Below are 27,211 nucleotides of genomic sequence, written 5' to 3'. Positions count from 1 at the left end.
TGGGCTCTCTAGGTGTGCCCCTGTGTGGACTGTGTGCACTGTCTTGTAGTTGAGCCTTGGTTGCTTTTGGAATCACTTGAAGGAATTGACCTCCACACCAATTGGCTGTGAGAACCAGCTGCAACTACAGTGGAAGAGTTGTTGTGCAGGGGTTACCCACATGGAGTATGACTTGCTTTAGTGGAGTTTTGGTGCTCACTTAGCTTGACACTTGAATGTGTCACTTGTGGATGTGTAGAGTTGCAATCTGGTGTGGTCTGAAACTGTCCACCAGGTGTACTGGCTCTGGGCCCTCTTGGGAAGTGCAAAGTTAGCCACTGCCTGCAGCCACCTGGCAGGAGCTACAGAATGATCTACAGATGGCTGCTATTTGTGTTGGGCTTGAAAGTGCCCAGGAGAGGGCCAAGGTGTGAAGCAAGGCTGACTGCTGCTACTCCCAGGCCTCTTATTGATAGGTATGAGGCACACTAATGCCAGTTGCTGCTTATTTAAGAGATTTTAGGAAAGTCTGAAGCCTGAGCCAGAACAGGCCATTCACATGGAAAGGCTGCTGCAAACAGCTTGGGTGGGGCTGCAAATTGGGTGGGGTGAAATCTCAGGAAATCACTATGGCAGAGCCAACAGTGTAAGTCAGGTTGATGGAAACTCAGATATGGCTCCTGCCAGTCAACTCTGGGACTCTGGATGGGGGAAGCCTCAGCATAAGAACAATGAACCCTGTGAGCACTCTTGTCTGGGAGAAAGCCTCTCCCAAGTTCTTGCCCCAAAGCCAGATAATCCAATTCTTCCCCATATGTCCCCGGATCCCCCCAAGCCACTGCCCTAAAGCTGGAGTTCAGAGCGAGCAAGTCCGAGTAAGTCCATGTGCCAGCCCTTTAAGAGGAACTGCCTGGGTCTCCAGCAGCCTCCGTGTCACTTAGCTACAATCCCTGCTGGTTTTTACAGCCCAAAGTTATGAGGACTTCTCTTCCTGGCACTAGAAGCCTGGGCTGAGGCATCTGAGGTGTGGGGCTGGGACCCCTTGCTCCTCAAGGGAGGCCTCCACAGTTGAGATATCCCTCCTGATTAAAAAAACACACCACATGTGGGTCAGATCAGCCGTTCTGCACCTCCACCCCTCCTACAGTCTCAGTGTGCTTTCTTCTTTACTTCTCTAGTTGTAGGAATTCCATTCAATCAGATTTCAGGCAGTTTTGAATGATAGTTGTTCTGTATTTTAGTTGTAGTTTTGATGTAGTTTAGTTGTAGTTGGAAGGGGGGGGGGGCAGTGAATACTGCATTTACCTATGCCGCCATCTTGATTCTTTTCTCAACCCCCTTTAAAGAGCTCCTCTTTAAACATCACACAGTGACTTTGTCTTAAATCTCGTTGGCCACTTCCAGCTGAAAAGGAAGTTGGGAATTATAACTTCACAGCTTGGTATACTAATGTTAGCTTTGCTAGCAAATAAATCTCCAAATTATAGTGGCTTAATACAGTGGCTTTTATTTTTCTCTCATCACAGTCTAATACAAATGTTCCTGGTTATAGTACATCTTCCACAGGGTACTTAGAGACCTCTAGGACCTTGGAGACCTCTGCATTGAGTAAGCACATGGCAAACAAGAATGGAGTCATGTGGAAGGTGTTTCCAGGCCCACATGAAGGGGGCCCACATGAGATGCTTATTCTCCATTGGCCAGAACTCAAATAGCCACATGTACCTATAAGGCTGGGAACTGGAGTCTAGCTGGGTTCAGTGGACAGCTAGCCACTGGACATATTGCTGCCCCCATAATGTCAGGCTTCTGTTACTTGAAGAGGTGTTAAGACACACCAGGACACATGAAACCAGTAAGACTCTCAGCTACAGCCTGACATAAGCTCCTGCTCATTTTTCCCATGGAGGTTCTTCCTGTGCAGGTCATGCAGGTCAGGCCTTGTCCCTTCTGGGTCTGTCTGATGACACCCTTGTTTTTTCCAATCTCAAACTTCTTGTCCAAACCACCCAATTTAGCTCTTAGTTCTACAAGGACTTTTTTTCATTTGTGCAGTATTTCTTGGTTCTCGTTTTTTGTGGATATAATAATTTTTAGACATTTTCTCTATGTGCATTAAAGCAGAGACTTTATTCTCTTCTTCCATCCTTAGTGGTTGGCTGTACCCTGGTAAATGATGTATCCTCCTCATGAGAGTGGCCAAAAAGTCCTCTGTGAAATAAGTTCAAAGACATAATGAGGCCAGGAGTTAAAGTTAAAAATGTTTGACCAACATCCAGAGGTCCTTCTGAGGGCTGCCAGGCCTCTTTACTTATATTCTAACACTGTTGGTCAGGTAGGCTGATCTGTGATAAGATCCACCCTTCCCTAGGCCCACATTTACTCTAGAAAATTCCCATTTCTCAAAGGTTACTCAAATATCTCTGCTTTGCAAAGATCCAGTGCTCAGTTTTGGCCAGGCAAATTTTGTTCTATTTCCTCTTAATTCTTGTAGTGTTTTGTGAATGTTTTGTTTTGTTTGGTGTCTATCGCCTCATTAAAATAATGGTTTACTGATCACATTAAGGACTGGGTGTATAATTTTCATTTTTCATTTAATCCTCACAACAACAGTGTCACTATCACCATTGTACTGATGAGGACACAGGCTCATAGAGGTTAAGCAGTGTGCCCCAGATGCTATTGGGAGTGAAAGTTGGGTCTGTTAATTATGCTGGATAGCATGCATGTCCTAGAAAAACAGGGACCTAGGGTCTCCTTCCTTATATACCCCAACTTTGCAGTTTAGTGGAGGCACCATTATCTCCACTGCCTTTGGTTTAATTTTTTAAAATCATGAAATATTTAAACTTTACCAAAAAGTACAGAAAAGTACATGAACAGACTATTATGTACCCACCACCCAGATTGACTAAATGTCAGATCACATTTTGCCATATTTGCTTCAGATTGTTCCAAAAAATGTTATGGATACAGGACACTGTTGTGGATACACATCCCATTTCCTTTCTCTTCCCGGAGTCAACCAGCCTGGAGCTGGTATGCATTCTTTTTGTTTGTCTATATAATTTTATTGCATACTAGAGGCCCGATGCATGAAATTCATGCAAGAGTAGGCCTTCGTAGCCATGGCGGCTGCCTGGATCCCTCCCTCACAGCCATGTCCCGAAGGTCGTCGGGAAAAACGTCCGGAAGGATGTCCGGTCTAATTAGGATATTACGCTTTTATTATTACAGATGTATATACTGCAGGTCCCAACAATGTAGAGCTTAGTGTTATTATTGGCATGTAAGTGTTTTATAGAATGACACCAGTGGGATCAATTCTGTAAGTATCTTTTAGTAACCTGCTTTTTCTCACCCATTCTTATATTTTCAAGATATATCCTTGTTAATACATGTACATCTCATCATTAAATTTACTGCAGAGTATTCCACTGAGTGACTCTATCTTCACTTACTTTTCTTGTTTGGGATATTGATATCCCTCTAGATAAGCTGGAATATTACATTCTTCTACTTATCTTTAACTCATTCTACTTAACTCATTCTTTTCAATAGCTATGCAGTTGTCTTGATGTACCAGTCCATCATTGCTGGAAATTCATTATTTTCTATTTTATAGTGCCTCAGTAAGTGTCTGTGTACACATACCTGTCTTAAAATGAAATTTAACAGAGATAACCAGATTCATTTCCAAAAATATTGTGGCAATTTATAGGCAGCAACTTTCCCTCATAAATTGGCCTTTTCCCAATATGATGAGAAGAGAGCTGTCCTGTTGAGTTTTTACTTTGCATTCTCTGGATAACCAGTCAGGCGGAGTATCAGTTACTACGCTCATTGGCCATTGTGTGAACTGTGTGTTTGTATCCTTGCCCACACTGACTTGCAGGATTGGAGCAGCTCCCTGGGTAAGGCTGCTGTGAAGGGAACACTTGCAGTTGTGCCCGTGGCAGCCTTGGTGTCATAAGGTAGTAACTCTTTGTCGTATGCATAGCAATCATTTCTCACCTCCACTCTTCTTTTCTTTCTTTCTTTGCTTGCAGTATCTTTTACTATGTCTCAGTTATCTTATTCGTTAGACTTTAAAATTTTCTCTTTTCCAATATGAACTAGGGTTTTTTTGTCTTGTTTAAGATGCTTAACTTATGCATGCCTTCTAATTCTTTTCTTCATATAGTGTTTCCAGCACTTGTATTGTCTTTTGTACCAGGAAATTCAAGAAATCTCTTTAAAGAACCCAGGTTTTCTTAATATTGTCATTACAGCATGGCTAAGGCATTGGAGCGCAGTTACCAAATATTGTTTGCTTGGATGCTGTATCAGATGCTCTACTGACATACAGCGATGTGACATGTATCCTCATCTTTTCCTTTTTTAAAGATTTACACTTTGATCTTTTCTGTTCAAATAATATGAAGCTTACAGAATAAAAAAGGCATGCAGCTGATGGCTGCTCACACTTGGAAGGGAGACCTGGACTAGTGTTTTTGTTTTAGAATCAAGTGAAGAAACAAGGTCATTATGATTGTCCCTGATGTTTATCCTCAGGAAGGATGCCAGCCCTGAAGCCTCCTGCAGACTGACAGCTGATGTGTTTAGCTCCACGGTGCTGCCATGTATGAGGTTGAGACACAGTGATTTGTTCCTGGGGCAGAAAGAAAGGCAGCAGTGATGAGAAAAGGAAGTTCATTGGCTGCTGCTTGTGAGGTAGATCTGACTTAATGGTGAAAACAGTTTGTGGATTCAGTTGCTATTTTTAAGTGTACTTTTCAGGAGCATCAAAGTATGTGGCAAATGAAAAAAAAGTTAAATCATTTTAATGTTACATTTTTTGTATGTGTGTGGTTTAGATAAATTTCCATAACCGCCTTTGGTTGTCCTATGACTGACTTTTGCCATTCCGAGGACGAGGTGCCAGTTCCAGGCCGGCTCTGAGGAGGTGCAGACCAGCTGCTAGGGGTCCAGCAGATTAGTGTCGAGCTGCAGAAGACGCCTGTGACGGAGCGAGGGGAATGGAGCTGCCTGATGCGAGGCTTCGAGTCTGTCCTCGGGGTGTCTGAGAGCAGGCCTGGAGCTCTCACCTCTGCGCCTCTCACCTGAGGCAGGAGCTGGAGCATCACGTCCATCCTGCAGGTGGCAAAACTAAGGCAAAGGAGGCTGAGTCTCGACAGGGTCATGAGATCATTCAGGGAGAATGAAAGGCCCTCTTACTCCTTGTGAGGAATTTTGACTAAATTGGTATCAGTGCTGCTTTTCAGGGGTATGAGAGTAATTAGTTATTTAGCCAGAATGATGGCATTTGTGAAGCCAATGCTGGGCTTGATTTTTTATGCTTTGTTTTTAAGCTCTCACACAGAAGAAAAAAGTGTTCTACAACTAGTGTATTCTCACATCTCTCAGAAGCACCCCCCCCCCCCTGCAACCTGCCAGACCCTTGCCACAGCTGAGGGGCACTAATGTTCTCTCTGGATTTCCTGGACTTCATCTTTTCCTTCTCATAGCTCCAGGCACCCTGGCTGCCCATCTTTCTGTTACAAGCCAGGGCCTTCACCAGCCCAGGGCCTGCCGTTTATGGTTCTTTTCCTCCTGGAAAAGTCTTCCAGACATGCTTATGGCTTTCTTCCTTGTCCCATTCAGTTGTTAGAAAAGAGGCCTGGCCTGGCCACCCATCTGCAAATGCATATGCCATTTCTTCCTTGCCTTATTCATGTTTGCCGACCCCTGTATATGTATTTGTTTATGGCATGGGAGTTTGCTGGGCAGAAAGCTTGTTCCCTTCACCTTGGCATCCTCAGAACCTGGCACATGAATGTGCTCACTGCTCCTTTGCTGACTGAGCAGCCTGAGTTCTTTTCCCACTGCCAGCTCGCGGATGTGTGACCTGCTCACCAAGGCAACAGCAAGAGAGGGGGCGTTGGCCACTGTCCCTCGCCACCTCTAGGAAGAAGTGCAAAGTGAATGTAGCAAGGACAGCTTTCTTTGAAAGAGAAGTCCATCTTCACAGGGCCAGGGCTGAGGTTTAAAAATGGATCATTCATTTCCAGTGTCATTAAGGACTTCCTGTTGAGCAGGTGCTCATGTTACCGCGTGGCGTGCTCCCAGGAAATACACCTAGATTTTAGAGGAGATGTGGCACAAGCACCTGAGTGGGCTGATCTGGGAGATGTTTCTCCGCAGGCAGGCTTTTTGGAACTTCTTCAATCACCCCACCTTGGGAAATCCCACTGTTTTGGTGGTTGACCTTGCTTTACTTCTCGTAAATCTCAGCAGCCTGTCCCTGAATACTGCAGGGTCAAGGAAAGAGAACCATGGAGTTTCTAGTGGATGCAATCTGCCTTGCATGGGTAGAAAACCAGATGAGCTGCTGAGCCAACAGTGCGTTTCTCTGCCCTGATGGGAGAAGCCAAGTGCCTGTGCGTAGTGGCCGCTGTGGGGATCAGAGCCTCAGGTCACCATCCCTATCATTTGAGACTGTCCAGGGCTGGCAGAGGCAGAGTAGCCCCTGCATTCATTTCCATCTTCTCTGGGATGGGTCATAACTTTCATGGCCAAGAAATAGAGAGAAGCTCAATGAATGGTATCACTGTGTTCTGGCCTCCATTTTGCGTGCAGTGGTATCTCGGGAAATGAGCTTTTGTGCTTGTGGGTAGCCACTAGCTATTCTTATTTTTGTCCAGAAATAATGTTGTAATCACTATATCACAACAAATTGATTAGTAGTTTATGTGTGTGTGATTTAAATGGTGCATAAGGCTTTATACCTACACCAAGGCACTAATGCCCAGAGACAGTGAACTGTCCTTTCTTTCAGCAGAGACAATGTTAATGTGATTATGCTGTAGGAAATGGGAGAACTGTCAATTGTGCTGGAGGATTATGTCACCTCTATTAATTAGGAAATGAATAATGAGACATGTGGGCAGTTTAGAACGAGAAGCAATTAGCAGGTGGGGGAACAGAAGGGTCAATCTTGAGTCTACTGAGTTTTTATAAATGAAAATTATTATGTAGAAATTTAAGATTAAAAGGCAGTAAGGAGCAGGTCTAATTAGAATGCATTATAGGAGTGCCTTAGGAACATGAACAGAGGTCCAAATTAAAAAGTCTTCACTCTCCTTGAATGGAGGGTGTGGGCTGTTGAAGTAGGAGGGATGAGAAGCTTCTGCCTTCAGCCCTTGTGGTTGAGGTGGGCAGGCACTCTCAGAGACTTAGAAGCAAGCCCAAATCATCAGGATCCATTTGTGGGTTTTCTGGTTAAGAAAGTGTCCCTAAATTTACCCATCACAGCCCAGATTGCCATTGACAAAGTATGGGTGAGGATTTGGGCTTTTTGAGGAGCAGGGGATAAAGTGAGAAAACAAACAAACTTATGCACCCCACCCAATCTTCTTACTTTGCCTGAATTATAGAATTAACAACACCGGGAAAGGTGGCATCATCCTATCTAATAAAAGAGTAACATGCAAATTGACCATCACTCCAACACACACAATGGCCACCCCCATGTGGACACTAGATGGCCAGCAGGGGAGGGCAGTTGGGGTGACCACGCCAGCAGGGGAGGGCAGTTAGGGGCAATTGGGCCAGCATGGAAGCAGTTAGGCAACAATCAAGCTGACAGGGGAGTGGTTAGGGGCCAGCAGTCCTGGATAGTGAGAGGGATGTCTGATTGCCCTAAATGGCCAGTCAAACATCCCTCGAGGGGTCCCATATTGGAAAGGGTGCAGGCTGGACTGAGGGACACAGTGAACGAATTTTGTGCACTGGGCCTCTAGTTTAAAAATAAAAAGGCATGAGTTTGGCATCAAACTAGGGTTACAATTGTCAGTTTATTATCTTGTTAGCAAAATTTTTAATCTCTTTGAATTTCAGTTTTCTCAGTTGTAAAATGGGAATGATGTTATTATGCAGGGTTATTGGTAAAACTAGAAAATGGTTGGCAAATATTCTAAAAATAAGCCTATAATAAGGCTTTATTAAGCAGTTTAGATTATGGTGGTGATGATTATCTAGGTTAAGGAAACTATTCTTTGCCAGTAATCTGTCTTCCTGGTTATTGTTCTCTGTACATACAAGGAAACACAGAATAATTGCATCTTGACTTCTGTATACAGTCTTGTGTATGGAACTTCAGAGTGCAGCTCAGTGAGGAAGAGAAGTGCAGGTCATTCCATCCTTTAAGTGTTGGGAGATTCAGCCAGTTACAAAGAAATCATGTAAAAAAAAAAAAGCGGGGAATTTTAAAGGTGAAAATATAGAAAGTATCTTTTATATCACTCAGGAAAAAAATTTGCAATAAATGAGTTTCCTGCATGGCAAAGCTGCATCACTTTGTCAGGGAGCACACTTACCTGTTTCTGTTCAAAATGATGTAGAACCTACCACATATTTGACAGAATTGAAAATCCCACGTAGTAGTCAGCTTTGTTCATTTCCCTCATATGTTCATCCCTTCTCACTGCTGCTACATTAAGTGACAGTCCTTCATCTGCTGTGTTCAATGGCCACTATGATCCCAGGCTACCTTTCCAGTGGCAAATTCCATCAACCACTCATTTCTGGGTTTGGATCCAAGTGCCTCCAGGCACTGGCTTTGAGATTTAAACAAGTTCTGGAAACTTAATGAGGTCAGTTTTCTCATCTTTAAGATAGAGGTAAATACTAATACACATTTGTATTAGTTTCCTATTGCTATGGTAACAAATTACCACACACTTGGTGGATTAAGACAGCACAGACTTATTTTCTTACTGCTCTGGTCAGAAGTTCAAAAGTGGGTCTTACAGGGCTAAAATCACGAGGTTTAGGGCAATGTTCCTTTTGGAGGTTCCAGGGGAGAACCTGTTTTTGGCCTTTGCAAGCTTCTAGGACTGCCTGCCTTCCTTAGCTTATGCCCCCTTCTGGCAATGGCATCACTCTGGCTGCTTCTGAAACCCATCTCCTCTGACTACGGTCCCACTTGAATAATCCAGGGCACTCTACTACCCCTGTACTAAAACCCGTAACCTATTTATAGCTGCAGGATATAAAGGCAATGAGAAGGAAGAGGCCTTGCAAAATAACATTCACAGGTTCCAGGGATTAAGACATAGATATCTTTAGAGGGCTGCTATTTTGTCTGCCATAGTATTCTGCAGTGTTGTAAATATAAACAATGTGTTTTACACACACACACACACACACACACACACACACACACACACTGTGCTTAGCATTGTGTTGTATACAATAAACCATGGCCATCCTCCCACACTCTCTTTATGTGTATAGACTCAGACAGGGTCTGGCTCTGGAATGCATTCTGCTTTGGTCAGCTTGCCTTTCTTGACTTCCCTCTACCTTCCCTGTTGTTTTTGTCTGTTGACACCTACTCATCCTTCCATTTCAAGTTCCCACTTCTCCCTGAATGGTGTTATTTAGGAATGATCTCTGAAGAAAAGCTTTTCTTCAAAACACATTTGAATTTCCTCAATGGGGAAGGTGTCCAGGCTCATTGGGAACCAAGTTGAGAGGGCTTGGTCACCAGTGCACACCAATCCTATTTAGATGGGTATTCTGGACAACTCAAGGGGTGACCTTGGCTGCACAGTAGAGAGTTACTGACATTTCATCAATAGGATATTAGTCCAGCTAGAACAGCTAGTACAAAGCTTAAATTAGCCAGAGAGTGATTTTGCATAGATGTGTATTGATTATTCTCTCTCTATTTTTCCCAAAGATTCTCCACTTCATTAAATAACTTAATGGAAAAACAGTACATGTTCATAGTAAAATGGGTCAAAATTAAGTCTCCCAACCAGTCTCTCTCTCTCTCTCTCTCTCTCTCTCTCTCTCTCTCTCTCTCTCTCTCTCTCTCCCTGTTATGCAAGTGGGAACATAATAGGCACTTGGCTCTGCACTGTTATTTTTCACTTAACAGTATATCGTGGTGATAATTCCATATTAGCACACATAAATCTACTTGATTATTTTAAATGACTGCATAGTTCTTCATTGCAAATTTAGATTGTAATTTACTTAATTCGTTCCCTATTGATGGATGTGTAGGATATTTTCAATGTTTACTATTTCAAACTTTTAGTGATTTTTTTTAACCTGATTATAATAGGCCTTCTATTTTCTTTATGTAGATACAGCCAAATGTCCCTTTAATGTAGTAATTATTATAACCATAATGACTCGGGTTGTATTTTGTTTGTTTTTTGATGAGGGAACTTGAAAGACTAATTAGAGTACACTGATGTTGGTGTGGAGCTCAAAAGCATTTTCTTTCAAGTTACCTGTTCATATATCTTCCCTGAACAAGGGTTAGAATAAGCTTAAAAGAGTGCGTAAAATAAGAGCCTTCCAGAGAGGCTCCCGGTGAGTGGGCATAGCCATGTGAGGGATGGCCAGCTGGGATTAATCAGACACATTCACCCAGCTTCAGGATTATGGATTTATTCACCATTTGGCTGTGATGTACATTAGCCACTCCAAAGACTGTGTGCTTGGCCTTAGGAGGACATTGGATCTTCATAGCAGTCATAGGAGAAAGGGAAGTGAAGATCTTAGGTCTGGTCCCTTCCATGAGGGATGGGAGTGAGAAAGGGGAGGGTCATTCTGAAGAGCCACCCATGTAGGGAGAATCTTTGTCAAACAGGAGATCTGTGAAGGCACAATGAGAAGTATCACCGAGAAGACACTTTACGAACCTTTAGTGTTACTAGTCTTTTAGTTGCAGCTACTTCTTTAATCCAAAGAGAACTGAATCTTTGGTCCTGCCACCACCTCCCCAAACCAGACTTTTATTAATGCTCCCTACTGGTGTGCTAACAAAAAATGACTAGCCTGGCTGGGTTGGTTCAGGGGTTGAACGTCAACCTACCAACCAGGAGGTCACAGTTTGATTCCTAGTCAGGGCACATGTCTGGGTTTTGGGCTTGATCTCCAGTGTGGGGTGTGCAGGAGGCAGCCAATTAGTGATTCTCTCTCATCATTGATGTTTCTGTCTTTCTCTCCTACTCCCCTCCTCTCTGAAATAAAAAAAAATATTTTAAAAATATGACTGACTCGGTTTCCATATCAACCTTTCACAAGTGACTGATGGAGAGCAGAAATAAAATATAGGACTCTGTCAAAGAAGTGAAGGGGGGAATTTGTGCTATTAAATGAAGAATGTTCTTTAAAAGGTATGCACTCATTTGGAATTTGTCTTCTGTGTTTGGATCAGTGAAGCAATTAACAATAACGATTCAGCACCACAAATTTTTTTTTTTTAAGAAACCAAAGATGTCACATGTGGTGACTATGCTGGTGTTATGAAGCCTTCCCCTGTGACAAGCATTGTCATACCCAAATCCCCAGTGTCTTCAGACACAGGGATGCATGTGGAATGAAAACTGATCTGGGCAGAACTCAGGCTAATGGTGTAAATATTTAAGAACATATCATCATGGTTCTTAAAGCTTACTGATAATTATCAAAGGTTGCTGGTAATTGTGGAATTTACCAATTAAAGAGGAAGATGGGATTTTTTTTTGAGTGAAAAAGAATAGCTATTTTTAGTAGGACTCTCCCTATTCTAAGGCGTAACTTATTGAAGTTAAGGATATGTCTCTAATTTGAACTGGTTGGTGAGGCATGGGTCCAAATTAATGAGAGCCTGAGTTATAGGTTATTTTTAAGAAATGAAATTTTAATATTTTTAGTGAACATATGGCTTACTATATAATTGCCAAGTAGAGGGTTTTAGAAGACACACTCTAGTGAACAGATGTTACATTTAAACTAAAAGCCCGTTGCACGAAGATTCGAGCAATAAGCCTTCCTTCCCCTGGCCGCTGGCAGCGGTTTTCCTCCGGCACCCAGGACCCAGGCCTTTGGTCCAGTTGTGGCGAGGCTTGGCTTCTCCCGTCCAGCTGCAGTGAGGCTTGGCTTCTCCCCTCTTCAGTCTTCACTCTGTGCCTACATATGCAAATTAACCACCATCTTTGTTGGGTGAATTTGCATAGTCGCTCTGATTGGCTGGTGGGCATAGCGGAGTGACACCAATTTGCATGTTTCTCTTTTATTAGTGTAGATAGGACACCAATTTTCATGCACACATATTTGTTTTTGAAGCATGTGAAAGCAAGACTTTGCTTTGCTTTCCTTTGTTTGCTTGTCAGAACATTATTTTTCAGATTGGGTATGGCTTTTTTTAGGTCAGTAGGCTGAATTAGCACTACAAGATACATTCATTAATAGTATGTGAACTAGTGAAAACTTCAAACTGAAGATTCCACCAGAAAGAGTTTGATGTCACTTCTAAAATTGCCTAATTTCTTCCATGGTGAGTTGCTTAGACACTAAGACCACCCAACTTCACACCTGTTATCTGTTTGGATTTTCTGGGATCAGTAAGACTATTGCTTGGGTTAGTAGACAGGCTCTCCTATTTTAAGAATTGATTCTGATCTGGAACAATAGGTCTAAAAGACACCTACTTGTTTATTTTTTTATTGTCTAAAGACAAATGCCACCAACTTTATTTTTTTTAATATTTTTTTTATTGATTTCAGAGAGGAAGGGAGAGGGAGTGAGAGATAGAAACATTAATGATGAGAGAGAATCATTGATCAGCTGCCTCCTGCATGCCCCACACTGTGGATGGTGTCTGTATCTCGGGCGTGTGCCCTGACTGGGAATTGAACTGTGACCTCCTGGTTGATAGGTTGGCATTCAACCACTGAGCCACACCGTCTGAGCCCAACTTCATTTTTTATTCTTTTGTGTGTGTGTGTTTTTCCCTTTTTTTCCCCTACAAGTCCTGGCATGCCACTGGGGAAAATAGTATGCTTCGAGGAAAAAAACATTTTAATTTACAGTCCAAGAACTGGGGGTAATTTTTGTCAGCCCAGTTGCCCAGCACAGTAATGGTAATAAGCTAGAGGTAATGTCATTAATAAAGTTAATAACACAATCAATCTGATTTGTATGTAGAATGACTAAAAAGCTCAAAAAGGCAATGATTCAATAATAGCTTACTCTAAGCTAATAGGGCAGATCATGTCAGCACCATCTGATAATTTCTTGGTCTAATTTGGGATGGATATAATTTTACTGAACTATCGGTTTAGTGCACTGTAGTGAGTCAGACAGCTCTGGAATTCCTAGTTCTTGTTGAAAATCAGAGGCATCTTTTTAAGGATTTACCAGTGCAATTGGATGGACATTTGTACACATCACAGTAGGTTGTCAGAGGCTAAATGTTTGTCCATTTTGTGAATAAATTGCTCTTGTATGAGAAAATACTTTATTTTTGAATTATGTGACTTTGAGGTGGCAGCCCATGAACTCATTTTAGATGCTATCTGATATTTTTCTTAACTTCAGGTAAAAGATCATTAGAAATCAGGACAGCGGGATCCATAGATTCTTGTTTTTGCGTTTTATGATAATAATGGGTAGTGTGTAGGTGGTTACCCAGCACATCTCTGGCTCGGCCTGACTCTGAGTTTTGATCTCAATATATAGCAGCAGATCTAGAGGCAAGGTACTCAGAATAGCTCTAGGATTTTTTAACAACTAGAAGGCAAATGCCTATCTTTAGTTCTAAAACCCTTAAATGTCTCTTTTCAGACAAGGCATCCTCAGGGCACCTGTGTTTTGTGCTGCTTGCTCAAGGAACTTGGGAATATAAGCAATTCCCAGAGCTTAGCCCCACTTCTCTTCTTTGTCTCCCACTGGTCAATTGGAGCTGGATCATATCACCCAGGGGACTGGGCGCATACCCTCAGGTGGGCTTTATGGCATGGCCGGCCTACCATTGCATCCTAAGGATTCCATTCTTAAAACCAACTAGATAAAAGCACAATAAAACAAAACAGCTTTTTAAAACAGCCATAATTTGTGAAGTTAAAATACAAAGTAGCTGTCTAGAATTCTTTAGTCAATATAGCAAATGTGACTATTTTCCTTGAGTTTTGAAAATTCAGCTCTCAAAAGTGTGTTTATTTCCCTGGGTACCTGGAGGAAGCAGCCTTAGACTGAGCTGCCTCCAGGTGCTGATCTGATTTTCTTTGAAATGTGGAAGAAAAAGGAGAAGGCTTCAACTTTTGTAATTTGTGAAGCTTATTTTCAGGAGCTAAAAATACATATTTAGCATTTCAAGAATAACTTTTTGTTTGACCTTTTCAGTAATTTGTCATAGAGATTTAATTTAGATAGAAACAGTGTGTTTTTAAAAATAGAATAATATTTTTTTAAAATTAAGTATCATGTCACAACCTGAAAGAAATGCAATTTTCAAAACACTGGGATTTTATTTTTCTCACTAGAGACTCAGTGCATGAATTTGTGCATGGGTGGGGTCCCTTGGCCTGGCCTGGCCGGCGATCTAGGCCTATCAGGGGGGCTGGCAGGCGGGGGAGGGGGGAGGGACCCAGGGAGGTTGGCCAGTCAGCCCCCTAATTGGGGCCTATCTGGGGTGGGGCTGGCTGGCCAGGGGGAGGGGCCATGGGAGGTCAGCCAGCTGCAGGCAGTTGGCTATGAGAGCGCACTGACCACCAGGGGGCAGCTCCTGAGTTGAGAGTCTGCCCCCTGGTGGTCAGTGTGCGTCATAGTGACTGGTTGTTTCAGTTGTTTGGTGATAATGGTTGCTTAGGCTTTTATATATATAGATCATTATGTATTTTCTGAAGTCTTTATCAAAATCTGACCTCTCTTCTTTTCCAGTGAATTTTACTTATTTAATAAGGGTGAAGGTTTATGAGGATAAATGTCATATCATAAATTCATAAATTTAACATTTTTACCATCAAGACCAGTTGAAAGTGGGTAACTGAAACTGTGGAAAGCAAAACCAGGGGGAAGGGATACCACTATATATCATTTTTTGTATGGATCTGCAACACATACAAAATGTGGAATGCTAGATGGAGAATCAGAGGAGAGCCCCAAATAATGGTGATCATCAAAACTGCCTTGGGCACCAGGTCGTACAAGTATTGTTGGGTATGGAAATACAGAAAAAATGATTTAGGACTCCCCCTCTCACACAGACAAGCACATAAAGGACCACAATGGAACATGTAAGTGGGTTCAGGTAGGTGTAAGCCAAGTGTGTGAGTCTCAGAACCAGGGTGTCATTCTGTCTGGTTGGGAGGCAGTTGAGAAAGCCTTCAAAGAGAAGAAAATATACCAAGTAGACCCTTTAAAATATAAATGGAATTTTGCCAAAGAGAAAGAATTGGGAATAGTGTCCCAGGAAGGGGGAGGCAGGCAGGCAGGACTTACCTGCCAACTGACTAATGTGGTTGGGTGAGGGAGATGTCTATATGGTGGGGTGTGTTTGTGTTGGGAAGATGGGTCCAGTGGTAGAGGAGCTCTCAAAGTTGGAGTCAGGTTGGGAAGAACTTTGAATGCCCTGGATAACATGCAAAGGAGTTAAAACTTTATCCTGTGTAGGTGTGAAACCAAAAAATTTTAAGTAGGGTAGTAACATAATCAGATCTTTGCAATAGCAGGTAGGAGACAGCAGGTGGGAGGTGGGCTTGCTGGGGCAGAGGAGCCAGGAGAGAGTCCTGGAAGGAGTCCACAGTGAAATAACTGGAACTTAAACCAGAACAGTGGTGTAGGGATGGAACAGACAGGCATTTGAGAGACTTTTTAACAGAAAACCTGAATATACTTGATGATGGAAATGAGAGAGAGGAGTGAAATAGGGTGTGTTTCTGGATCAGTAGAAATGAGAGAGAATAGAGGAGAGAGAAGCTTTGAGATGAAGATACTGTGTTTTACTTTGGTGATGGTGCTCTTGAGAGGCTGGTCAGGAGGTTTACCTAGAAAGACCCAGTAGGCAGCTGGAAAGAGGAGATTTGCACATGAGAGATTAAAACTTTGATAAAGGTTAGGGGGCCATGATGAGGTAGGTGGAAACTGGAAACAACTGATTTTTTTCCAGGGGGAGGGTGTGGAATAGGATGAATGGAGAGCTGAGGGTGCAACCTTAGGGATCACTGATGTTTGAAGGAAGAGGAGCGGGTGGCGATGGAGAGAAAATGGTGGAAAGAGAGAACTATGTTATAGAACCATGAAGAAGAGAGAGTTTTAGGAAGGAGGCCAAGACTTTCAGATGCCACACAAAAGACCAATAGGATGAGCACAAGAAAAAGCCATTGGGATGAGCAGCTGGGAAATCCCACCTCATAGGGGCCCAGATTTCCCGATTCCAGTCAAGTGGTGGTGGGGAAAAGTCAGACTGCAGAGAGCAGGGGGCCTGGGCTGTTGGAGCCAGCCACCCACAGGCTGCCATTTCAATATACAAATGCAATTCAATCTGGCTGGAGGCTCCTAGTATTGAGTTTTAGACACACAGTGCTTGTATTTCAGATGATAGAGTGCAACTTGCTTTGACCTCTTTGTATTTTAAAACTTTGTAATTCTCTGTCCCAGTTTATGTACCCAGGGAATTAATTTCTTTGGGTTGTGTGAAGGTTTTATGGGCTCTCAAATCATTTTTCTTGTTGTCTTCCTTCTTGCCACCAGTCCTCTCTCAGCCTGCCTCCGGCTCCCTATCTCTTCCCACCGCTCACAGAAACACACCAACATCATTTTATTATGTAATAACATTGAAAGTGCCCAAATTCTTCATTCATGAGTTTCTGTTTCTGGTATTTTTAATTAGCTTTCTGGAACAGGGAAGTATCTTCTAGTGATTTCTATGTATTGAGAGAACAGTTAAAATTTATGCTAATCTATATCCCCTAGGCCCATGGTCAGCAAACTGCGGCTCGCGAGCCACATGTGGCTCTTTGGCCCCTTGAGGGTGGCTCTTCCTAAGCCTTAGGAGTACCCTAATTAAGTTAATAACAATGTACCTACCTATATAGTTTAAGTTTAAAAAATTTGGCTCTCAAGAAATTTCAATTGTTGTACTGTTGATATTTGGCTCTGTTGACTAGTGAGTTTGCCGACCACTGCCTAGGGCCCTAGGCAGACCAGAGAGCTTTGTCTTTGGAAAGCCTGAAGAAGGTAAATGAACAATGGGTTTGGCTAAAGGAGCAGGTGGATTTGCACACTCAGGGAGGATGGCAGTTCCCCCAAATGCAAGGTCCCCCAAATGCTGTTACCTTCTAGGCATGCGAGGCAGACTCCCAGCCAGCAGTGTGCATCAGTCCAGCTCAGTGTATTGAAAAGGAACTCAGGGGTTATGAAACCTCAATATTCTTTTCTGTCCATTACTACCTGTGCTACTGAGCCTCAGCGTCTGCATCTGTGTAATGGAGGTGATGGTAACTTCTGTGTACTTCTTGAGGTTGTTGAATTGAATTAGTTGATATATGCCAAGGCTCTTTGTAAATATCTAGTGGTGAACAACATCTGGTGCCCCACAGTTATTCATAGATTTTCTTTCTCCTGTAGGGAGGTAATGAGTAAAAGGTTTTATCAGATTTTTCCCATGTGTCTATCTCAGGTAATGCTATTTAGTAGAACCTGGCAGACTTTTTATTTATTTTTATTTTTTACTAGAGGCCCAGTGCACGGATTCGTGCACTGGAGGGGTCCCTCGGCCTGGCCTGTGGGGATCAGTGGACCTCCACACCACCACAGCCCAACCTTACCCTACAGCTCATCGGGCTTCAGCCCACTGTCCGCGTTGATCCTGCACAGCATGAAGTGTTGTGTGAAGCAGCAGGAGGCCGGGGAGAAGCCTGAGCCCTGGCTGGGCATTGTGCTGCACTCTTCATCCTGGCCCCACTGTGCCTGCTGCTGCCATAGCTTGGGCACTCAGGGGAGTGTCTGCGGGAGAGGCTGGTGCAGCTGCGCTCATCAGGCGCCAGCCATGGGTCCGGCGACTGGTGCCTGTCTGTCAGCTGAGCAGTGCTCCCACTGTGGGAGCACACTGATCACCAGGGGGCAGCTCCTGCATTGAGCATCTTCCCCCTGGTGGTCAGTGGTTGTTATAGCTACTGGTCAGTCGTCTGGTCGCTTAGGCTTTTATATATATAGATTGTGTTAAAATATGTATAAATAACATAAAATGTACCATTTTAGCCATTTTTGAGTGTACAGTTTAGTGACATTGAATACATTCACATTGTTATAAAACCATCACCACCATTACCTTTAAAACTTTTTTATCTTCTCAAACAGAGACTCTGTACCCATTAAACAATACCCCCTGCCCCCCGCCTTTTCCCTTTCTCCAGTCCCTGGCAACCACCATTCTACTTTCTGTCTATGAATTTGAGTACTCTAGGTACTTCATATATGTGGGGTTATATACTATTTGTCCTTTCAATTCTGGCCTTATATTTAACTTAGAATAAGGCCTTCAAGCCCTGGCCGGTTTGGCTCACTGGATAGAGCATCGGCCTGGGGACTGAAAAGTCCCAGGTTCGATTCCAGTCAAGGGCATGTGCCTTGATTGCGGGCACATCCCCAGTGGGGAGTGTGCAGGAGGCAGCTGATCGATGCTTCTCTCTCATCGATGTTTCTAGCTCTCTATTCCTTTCCCTTCCTCTTAGTAAAAGATCGGTGAAATGTTTATTTAAAAAAAATAAAAAGAATAAGGCCTTCAAGGTTCATTCATGTTGTAACCTGTGTCAGAATTTCATTCCTTTTGATGGCTGAGTATTGTATGGCATGTCTGTACCACATACGTTTGAGCCCCAGCTTTCAATTTTGGTGGGTTATACCCAAAAGTGAAATTTTCAAGCTGACTTTCAGTCTGAGCTGAGGGACTATATAATCTTGGCTTTGTGACCCTACTCAGTACCTGTTGATAGAGACTACCAGAGTCACGAGGGAGCATCCCGGCCTTCTGGGGCATGCCCTGTGCCCTTTCACAGGTGCCTCATTGTCAAGCCCCCAGATGCTTAGCTCATGAAGCCCTTTGTGGGTCTATGCCCATTGTCCAACCCTCAGCATGGGGTCACAGATGGTCCATTCCTCCTGAAGTAAGGGACAAAGGTAGAGAAACTTGTGATCCAGGAGCTGCCTTACCTTGACCTCAGCTTCCTGCAGCAGCCACCAGCAGTGGACCTGATGGCGATCTCTAGTCCCCTCCCATAATGTCATGGTCAAGGAGTAGATTCACATAGAAACCTCACCTCCCGCTCAGGGAAAGAATGATCCACGGAACAAGGAACTTTCCCCTATGTGCCCCTGATAGCTACAGCTAAGCACAGGACTCCTCTGTTGGCTGTAGTCTGTTACTGCTGCTGGTGGAAATCATGTTCTTTCATGAGGAAAGCATTCCACAGACCCACACCTGGAAGATTGTGACATGGTAGGATTTATTTAGGTGGAAATAGAAGGCTGGCTGTTCCTGGGTTTCCAATGTCCCATCTGCATCCATCCCACTGTAGAAAAAATTCCAATCTTGTCTTCATCAAGTCCCAAACAAAGGCCAGTGTCCACAGTTTATGTGTCATGTGAAAGGTTAGTCCTTTGGAGCCTGTGTGGTCAGCCATCGGCCCCAGGTGGCTGCTAAAACTGCATGGCTGCTACAGAGAGAACTCGGAAAGGAACAGGGCAAGCGAGTGTTACTGGGAGGGAGAAGGAGAGGGAGGGAGAGAGGGAGAGAAGGAGAGGGGGGAAGGGGGAGAAGGGGAGAGAGGGAGAGAAAAGAAGGCTTTGTTAGCTGGGATTATATTATCTTGGGCTTGGGAAGGACAAGGCTCTCTTCAAACTAACCAGTCATCAACTCCTAAGCTTTCATGGGCTTCTGGTGGATCTGCCTCCTAACCAACCTCCTCTTTCCCAGGTTGGGCTGACAGCCTTTATGCTCACTATCTTGGCTCCTGTTGCTCATGCCTCATAGGAAGACCACCCCACCCCTGTGCGCCACCTTGACTTGTACTGCACACGTGCTTACCTCCCCCTGCTCCCCTGACACCTGCACTGGAGGGTGGGCTGCTCCCTGCATGGGGAAAGGGAGGGATATTAATCCCCGTGGCGGGGCAATGCTGCTATCCCCTGGAGTGTCAAGCTCGAGCTTCCTGATTAAGCAGGCTTATTCTCCCTGGTTGATTATACTTAATAATGTCTAATTCCCTTTGCTACCTTTCTTTATTAACATTTCACCACCTAGCTAACATTACCACTCACACAGATCCTGAGGAGGCAGAGCGTGGGTGGATGCAGAGTGGGGTCTGCCAGCAGTGGTCTGTCAGAGCTCTGGCAGCTTGGTTACCACTGCTGAAGTGTTCTCCACCTTCTGGTAAATGGACGTAATAAGTCCAGCAAACTCAGGAGAGAAACCAGTATGGTATCAGCAGCATCAGGGACCCAAGTAGCCAATAGGGAAACAGAATGAATGCATGGATTCCTCGCCCATGGTTTTAGGATCCTCGCATGGTTTTAGGTCTGTCATCACTGATCTTTCTTTTCTCCAGCATAGTTCTTGTTCTGCCTCCTGGAGGATTACAAGAGGCAGCATGTATGTAGTTGTCCACAGTTTCTTCCACCTTAGAAACCACACTCACTTTGAGATGAATCCATCTGGGTCTGTCCCTGAGACAGAAGCCAGGGGAGAGACAACCCGTGGGTTGCGGAGGAGATGGGGGTGGAGGGGAGGTGCCTGAAATTGTATGAATTAGTCTTTTTGGGCAAAAGTCATTGGCAGTGACTAAATGTTACTGGGAATGTCCTATTCCATATATTACTTTATGATAAATCTATTGTGGGTTTTCATGTATTTATTATTTCATAATTGCTCTTCTGCCTGGTTCCATGTGAGGCATACGGTACTGTGAGGGGAGAACCCTACTTTGCCGATTATTTGTGGATTTGGATGGAATGCCTCAGTTCTGACATTTTCCACTTGGTTCTGTTGTGGAATGCCTATCTTCTGCCCCTCAGGTTTATGTAATTAGATACAGACCTTGAAGATGGACGGACTTCTCTCGTGGGAGTTAATGTTCCAGTAGGAACGCTGTTCCAAACAGTTAATTGTACTAAGTGGAGTGAATTCCTCTCACTGGAAAGGATTTTTAAAATATCTACTTATCTTCCTTTGACAGATGCATATCCCTTCAGATGGGGAAGGAGAGGGAGGCAAAAGTACGTTGTCCTTGCTTAGGCATCTCTTTGATGTTGACTGAAGAGCAAAGGCCCCCTAGGCATGGCTGTTGGGATGACATTGGTCCTTCCAGGGGTTTCTTTTGATGTAGGAGGGGTTGTCCCTCATCATAACTGTGTAGAAGCCGCATTTGTTCTCTCTCTGAGGATATAAAAGGAAGTCTAGGCATAGAGAATGACTCAGAGGCTTGTGGTTTTCCTTGACCTGTGTGCACAGGTCCACGATACTGAGATCTGGAGTGAACACTGGAGGACTCATTGGGGGTGTTCTGCCCCCCAACCTAAGCGCATCATCCAGGCTGCTGCTGGCAAATACGGGGAGGGGGCAAGGCAGCCAGGGAGGCACTGGCTCTGGGGTTCACTGACCACAGGGGACCTCTCCGGAGAAATGGGCTGTCTGGCCTCAAGTCTTGGTTATGTTTTCAGCTTGTTGCTCTGCCCTTACAGAGTTAAATTTATATTTTCAGGCAGGAAAGTCTATCTCACTCAGGGCATCATTTGCGTCTTTGTTTGGTTGGTTTAATAAAGAAACAAGATGCTTATTGAAGACTTGCATGCCACTCTCTACCAATTAATTAACCCCGTGGCGATAACACGTGTGGCACTAACTCACACTTTAGTCACATCCTTACCTGTCTGCAAAAATTTATTAAATGTTTGTGAAGTACTCTGAAATTTTCTTGGGATGGAAGGGCCTGAGAGGAATCTAGAAATTTTAGTATAGTCATACTGGTCTACTTGGGTGTGGGGGTGCCGACAGCTTCAGATGGACACCATCTTTCTCGGTAGGAATCTTGCTGGAAGCTTCTCTGTTTGCTCCCAAGTCGCTGCTACATGATGTTCTGCAGGGTAGCAAGTGGCACCGGGAGGCAACCAAACCCATGTGGACATCCACGTGTCCCTCTGCATGAGGGCACATTTGTGTGTGTACTTCCTTGCATAGAAGTTTGGTCGGAAGTGATGCTGGGTAATAAAGTATAGCAATGCTGGTGGTCATTTGTGTCGCTGTTATTGCTCAAACTTTGGCAGTGGGACTAGAGGAGCTTTTGGAACTCCTAAATCCTGAACTAAACCACTCTTTTTCTCCCTCTTTCTTCACAGTGGGGCATTTTCTGAAGTGGTTTTAGCCGAAGAGAAAGCAACTGGAAAGCTCTTTGCGGTGAAGTGCATTCCTAAGAAGGCGCTGAAGGGCAAAGAAAGCAGCATAGAGAATGAGATAGCCGTGCTCAGAAAGTAAGTCCAAGAGGCACGCCTTCTTCTCCGACTGCCTTGGGATTATCCATCCCTAATTCAAGGAGGGAGGAGGCTGTGGGCACTGTCCTCCCAGAGTTCAAAGAGGGTGACAGACCTGGCTGCAGGGAGAGGTGGGCTCTGTCAGTGACAACTGAGGCTGATGTAGTGCTTTCTTTCAGGGACATTTTCAACTATACATTGTATGTGTTATATCATTTGCAGCAGTCATTTGCGGTGGTTATTTTTTCCCTTAGATCACAGAGTCAAGTAGACTTGGCTTTGAACTGAGACCCTGACACTCACTCTAGCGCAGTGGTTCTCAACCTTGGCTGCACATTAGAATCACCTGGGAATCTTTTTAAAATCCTGATTTCTGGGCCTCATCTTCCGGAAATCCTGTTTCTTCGTTACTAATGTTGTGGCCCCACCCCATAACAAAGAAACAGGATTTCTGGAGGATGAGGCCCAGAAATCAGGATTTTAAAAAGATTCCCAGGTGATTCTAATGTGAAGCCAAGGTTGAGAACCACTGCTCTAGCAGGTGACCTTGGGCTATTACTGAGCTCTGAGCCTCCTCTGTGAAATGAAGTTGATAACATCTCCCTACATGTGGTTCAGGTGAAGTGAGATGGTGCTTCACAAGTGTTTGTAAAGCACTTCCAATAACACCTGCTATAGTAAGTACTCAGTAAAGGGTAGCTGCCACCACCACTGCTGCCAGTGTTATCATTGTTGCTTTATTTTATAATAAGGAGATGAAGCTCAGAGGTTAATTTGTTCAGTGCCTTGCAGAGCCTGGAGTGCCAGCCCCACCAATGTTATTTCCACACTCTTTCATGGGTCTTGCACTTTCCGCCACACACACGGCACCCAGAAAGTTCCATACAATGTACTATTGAAGTGCTTCACCTCTTCATTGAGTTTTACTTTTGCTCCCCGTGTGGAATAGAACCAAATCAAGATTTCACCTTTAGTATAACGGCACACACAGAACCATCCCCAAGTGACTGGACCTGTCCAAAAGATGACCTTTCACTAATGTGGTGTCCATCATGATCAAGCCATTCTGTGTCTCACAAAGTTTGGGGGAACAAACCCTTATTTGCGTTTGCCTGTTTGGAGTGTATCTGAGCCCTGTGCTATGAAATTTTTAAATAACTTCTATTAATAAAAGATGTTAGAAATATCCTTGAAATTTTTTGGGTTTGGAACCAGCATCAAGCAAGAATCCTGTCCAGATAGGCAAGACAGAATGGGAACAAGCCTTGTAGGGCCTTAAAACAAATGTCACACCCACACATTCTTCCTGAATAGGCCTCCCCTCCACTTCTGTCTCAGGGACCAGCAGTGCCCTTTGAAGGATCTTTGCTGCCATCAGTACAAACCCAGTGCCACTGAGGTGGTTAGGAGAGTTCGTTCTGTTCCATATCATGTGTGATGTGTGTTCCGGAACAGATGGGTCTGAATAGCTCTTTGGTTAAGGGTTTTCACTTATTTCTTTGGTTGTTTGGATGGTTTCTAGGTCTCCTGGATTGTCTATTAGGGACCGGAAGAGTTTCAGATTGTCCTTTGGAGGATTGCATGAAATGACTCCATGGAAGAGAATTGAGGAAAACAACATTAGCATCAAGCAGGAGAACACTCTGTTAATGAAACATTTATTTAAATTGCTCATTTTCCAATATGAAATCAGCACTTGGAGAAGAGGGTATCTGCTAGGTATTAAGTTGCTGCCACGTTGCAGATATTGGACATTTTAATGGAAATTCTAGTTGGGCCCAGAGCCTTCTAGAAGCTCTGTTTTGGGCACTGGGGCTGCCCGCTGAGGAATCAAGGATGCTACCTTTATGTTTATGTGACTCCTTCATTGGCGTAGAAGCCACACATCCAGGGAAGTCAGTATTCATTCCCAGTATTATTTTTCTTCAACATGGGCAGGGGATGTGGAGGTAGACTTCATATGTTATGTTGGTTTACACCACAGTCATTCTGCTGTAATCAGTGTCTCCTCCCTGTACCTCACACAAATAATCACCACTGCCAGGGAGACGGCGCTTGAAACAGCGAGGGCCCGGGTCTGGGAGTAACTCACTTGGATAGTTTCACACTATCAGCTTTTGGAATATCTTGAAACATGAACCTTCTTTCAGGAATACAGAACACATACATCATTTCTGAGGGGATAAGAAGGTGATATCTTGCCTGGACTGATTTATTTATTTATTTATTTTGCCTCCACAAATGACTCACACGTGGAATAAGAGGCAGTTCCATATTGTAAACAGCTGAAAGCAAAGAATCTGAGCTGTAAAGAACCTGAGTTGTTTGAATGCTGGCATTCAAACAGCCCAAACAGAGGTAAGGAGATGCGAGGCAGGCTGGTGTGCTGGGAGCTCCAAGTAGCTAGCTCATCAGACTGGGGCAGAGGGCTTACGGTGAGGCACAGGAGACCTGAGGTTGGAGGGATGAGACTGGGGCGGGGGCGGGGGGGTGTTGTATACCTTGCTTGGACCTTGAATGTCATTCTGTAGACAGTAGGGAGCCAGTGAAAGGTTTTTGTTTGTTTTTTTAAAAAATATATTTTATTGATTTTTTACAGAGAGGAAGGGAGAGGGAGAGAGAGAGTTAGAAACATTGATGAGAGAGAAATATCGATCGGCTGCCTCCTGCACACCTCCTACTGAGGATATGCCCACAGCCAAGGTACATGCCCTTGACCGGAATCGAACCTGGGACCCTTTGGTCTGCAGGCCGACGCTCTATCCACTGAGCCAAACCGGTTAGGGCCAGTGAAAGGTTTTAATGAGAAGGCAATGTGGTCAGGATTGTTTCATAAAGATTGCTGTGGCAGAACATAGAAGGATGGATTGGAGGGGGCAAGACTCAATACAGAGGGGGCAGTTAGGAGGCCACTGGAGGAGTCTGGGAAGCAGCACATTTAAATAGGAGCTATGGGTTGGGATAGAAGAGACAAATATGAACGTGTACACAAAATTGAATCTGTAGGACTTAGGGATTTGGAAGGAGTGGGAGGCAGTTGACAGGAGGTAGGCTTCTAGAATAACTACCAGGTTTCTGATTGGATAACTAGATCATTGTAAATAGGGTTCCAGAGACCCGCTTTGTTGCACATTCTGCCATATGCCCTGGTCATTTGCATATTTCCATGCCATTTTTCATCCAAGTAGGCCCATCTGAGAGACTGCTTGCCCTCCTATGTGCTGAATTTATTGCAGGATGAGAGATTTATGTATTTCACTGGGTTAAAATAATGTAGCTAATATATCCCTGAAGGAGGTCTTTAGACTTGTTCTGAAAATGGTTCTAAAATGAATATTCTTTATAAGCAGATACTAAACCCAACTCAGAGGGAATCAAGAGTGGCAGCATCGTGGCGAGCAGGTGCGGTGTGCAGAGAGCTGCTGCCTGGCTGGCACTCAAGGGCAAGATCTGTGCATTTCCACACAAGCGTTCCCCAGTGGAATGGTTAGCTCCGGTGCCAGGAATGGAGTATGTTATGCGTTAGGGACTGTCACATTATCAGTGTCATATTCCCTAGTTAAATTATAGAGCGTATCATTTCTGTGCTATTATTTACTTAGAGGGCAGACACTATCCAAATCAAATCTCAAGGCAACATATATAACGTTTTTGTGTCTGCATTACGTGAGAAGTGGAGAGAGAAGGCGATGCATAAAGCTGGAGAATGGGGGATGAGAGAAGTAACACAAGTGAATCTAGAGTAGCTGTTTCCCTAATAGTTGGGGTAACTGAGGCTCAGACTAGTTAAAGAGGCACTGTCTGCATGAAACATAGCACCCAAATTCAACACACTGTTCTTATGGTCACCTGGTAGGCTGCAGAGATGATCTTACTCAGGAAAGGGGCCTGCTTTTAAATTGTGTGCTCTCCTCCATCTAGGTGCACAGGGGAGCCTCAGCTGATGGTCACTGCCTCTTTCTCTCTACATCAGCCCTAGTTGCATATTAACACCATCTGGGATGCTTTTTGGAACATTCGGATGCCCAGGCCCCATCCTAGGCTGATAGGAAATTTTGCAAAGCAAACCCCCCACCCTGTGATTCTAAAACGTGGCCACATCAATGCTGGATAGCTCTGTGCAACCCTGGTCTCACCTCCAGGCCTGGAGCTGTTCTTCAGTGTCCAGGAGTGTGTGAAGATATGGACACACAAACACACTACACATGTTTCCTTTAGATGAGAACTTCAGTCATAGAGGGGGTTGGCTGGATCCCACCATCCCATCAGAGGGAGCAGCTCTAGCCGCTGGCTGGGTCAAGGCTCTCAGAGGCTGTGCTGGGGTTGGTCAAGTCAGCATGACTAGGTGCTGAGCCCACTGTCAGAAGGGGGTCAGAGCTGCTGAAGGTAGCCGAATCCAAGCCCAGGGTTGCGTGTGGCCATGGTCAGCATGGATGGCAGGAAGTGTGGTGGGGCTGGGCCTTCTGGAGGGAGAATGAATCGAGCACCTTACCCAGGTGAGAGCAGGACTCGGGAGGCCTAGCATTTCTTGCCGTAGTAACTTGGTTCTCTGGTTCTTAGACCAGATGTGCTTCTCTCAGTGCAGACCAGGGAAGGCAGCTTTAGCACCCAAAGGAGAGGACAGCCGTTTTGTTTTAAGTTAACAGCCTTCAGAGAAAGAATTCTCTGTAGATTAACTCATTTAAATCTGGCTTGCTTCAGCTCCCTCAGCTTTGTTCTGATGGCAGCCTGGCCCCATTCACTTGTTGAAATCACTGCCAAGTGCCAGTTTACTGTCTGTGTTAGAGAAACATAACGTTTCAATAGAAATTCATCAGTTCAGGGTGAACAAAACCACTTTTCAAAGACCGAAAAGGGCTGAGCTGGTAAAGCAGATACTCGTGTTTCTCAGGCACCAATACAGCTTTTTAAGGAGCGATCTGCCCTGCCTAGGAGATGGTGTTCT

General features: G+C 44.2%; 1 protein-coding gene across 3 annotated transcripts in view; it reads left to right on the top strand.

Annotated features, from left to right (window-relative positions):
- Positions 1-27,211, top strand: part of CAMK1D (calcium/calmodulin dependent protein kinase ID) — a 385,556-nt gene that overhangs the window by 138,257 nt on the left and 220,088 nt on the right. For all 3 annotated transcript variants that reach the window (XM_081087393.1, XM_081087395.1, XM_081087394.1), the window contains exon 2: positions 22,135-22,266. In XM_081087393.1, coding sequence (XP_080943519.1) covers positions 22,135-22,266 — 132 coding nt within the window. The remainder of the gene's footprint in view (positions 1-22,134; positions 22,267-27,211) is intronic.

Source organism: Myotis nattereri (assembly GCF_964212035.1).
Source record: "Myotis nattereri genome assembly, chromosome: 1".
NCBI lineage: Eukaryota > Metazoa > Chordata > Mammalia > Chiroptera > Vespertilionidae > Myotis > Myotis nattereri.
Note: the sequence above shows the minus strand (reverse complement) of the source record. Positions and strands in the feature narration are given on the sequence as shown.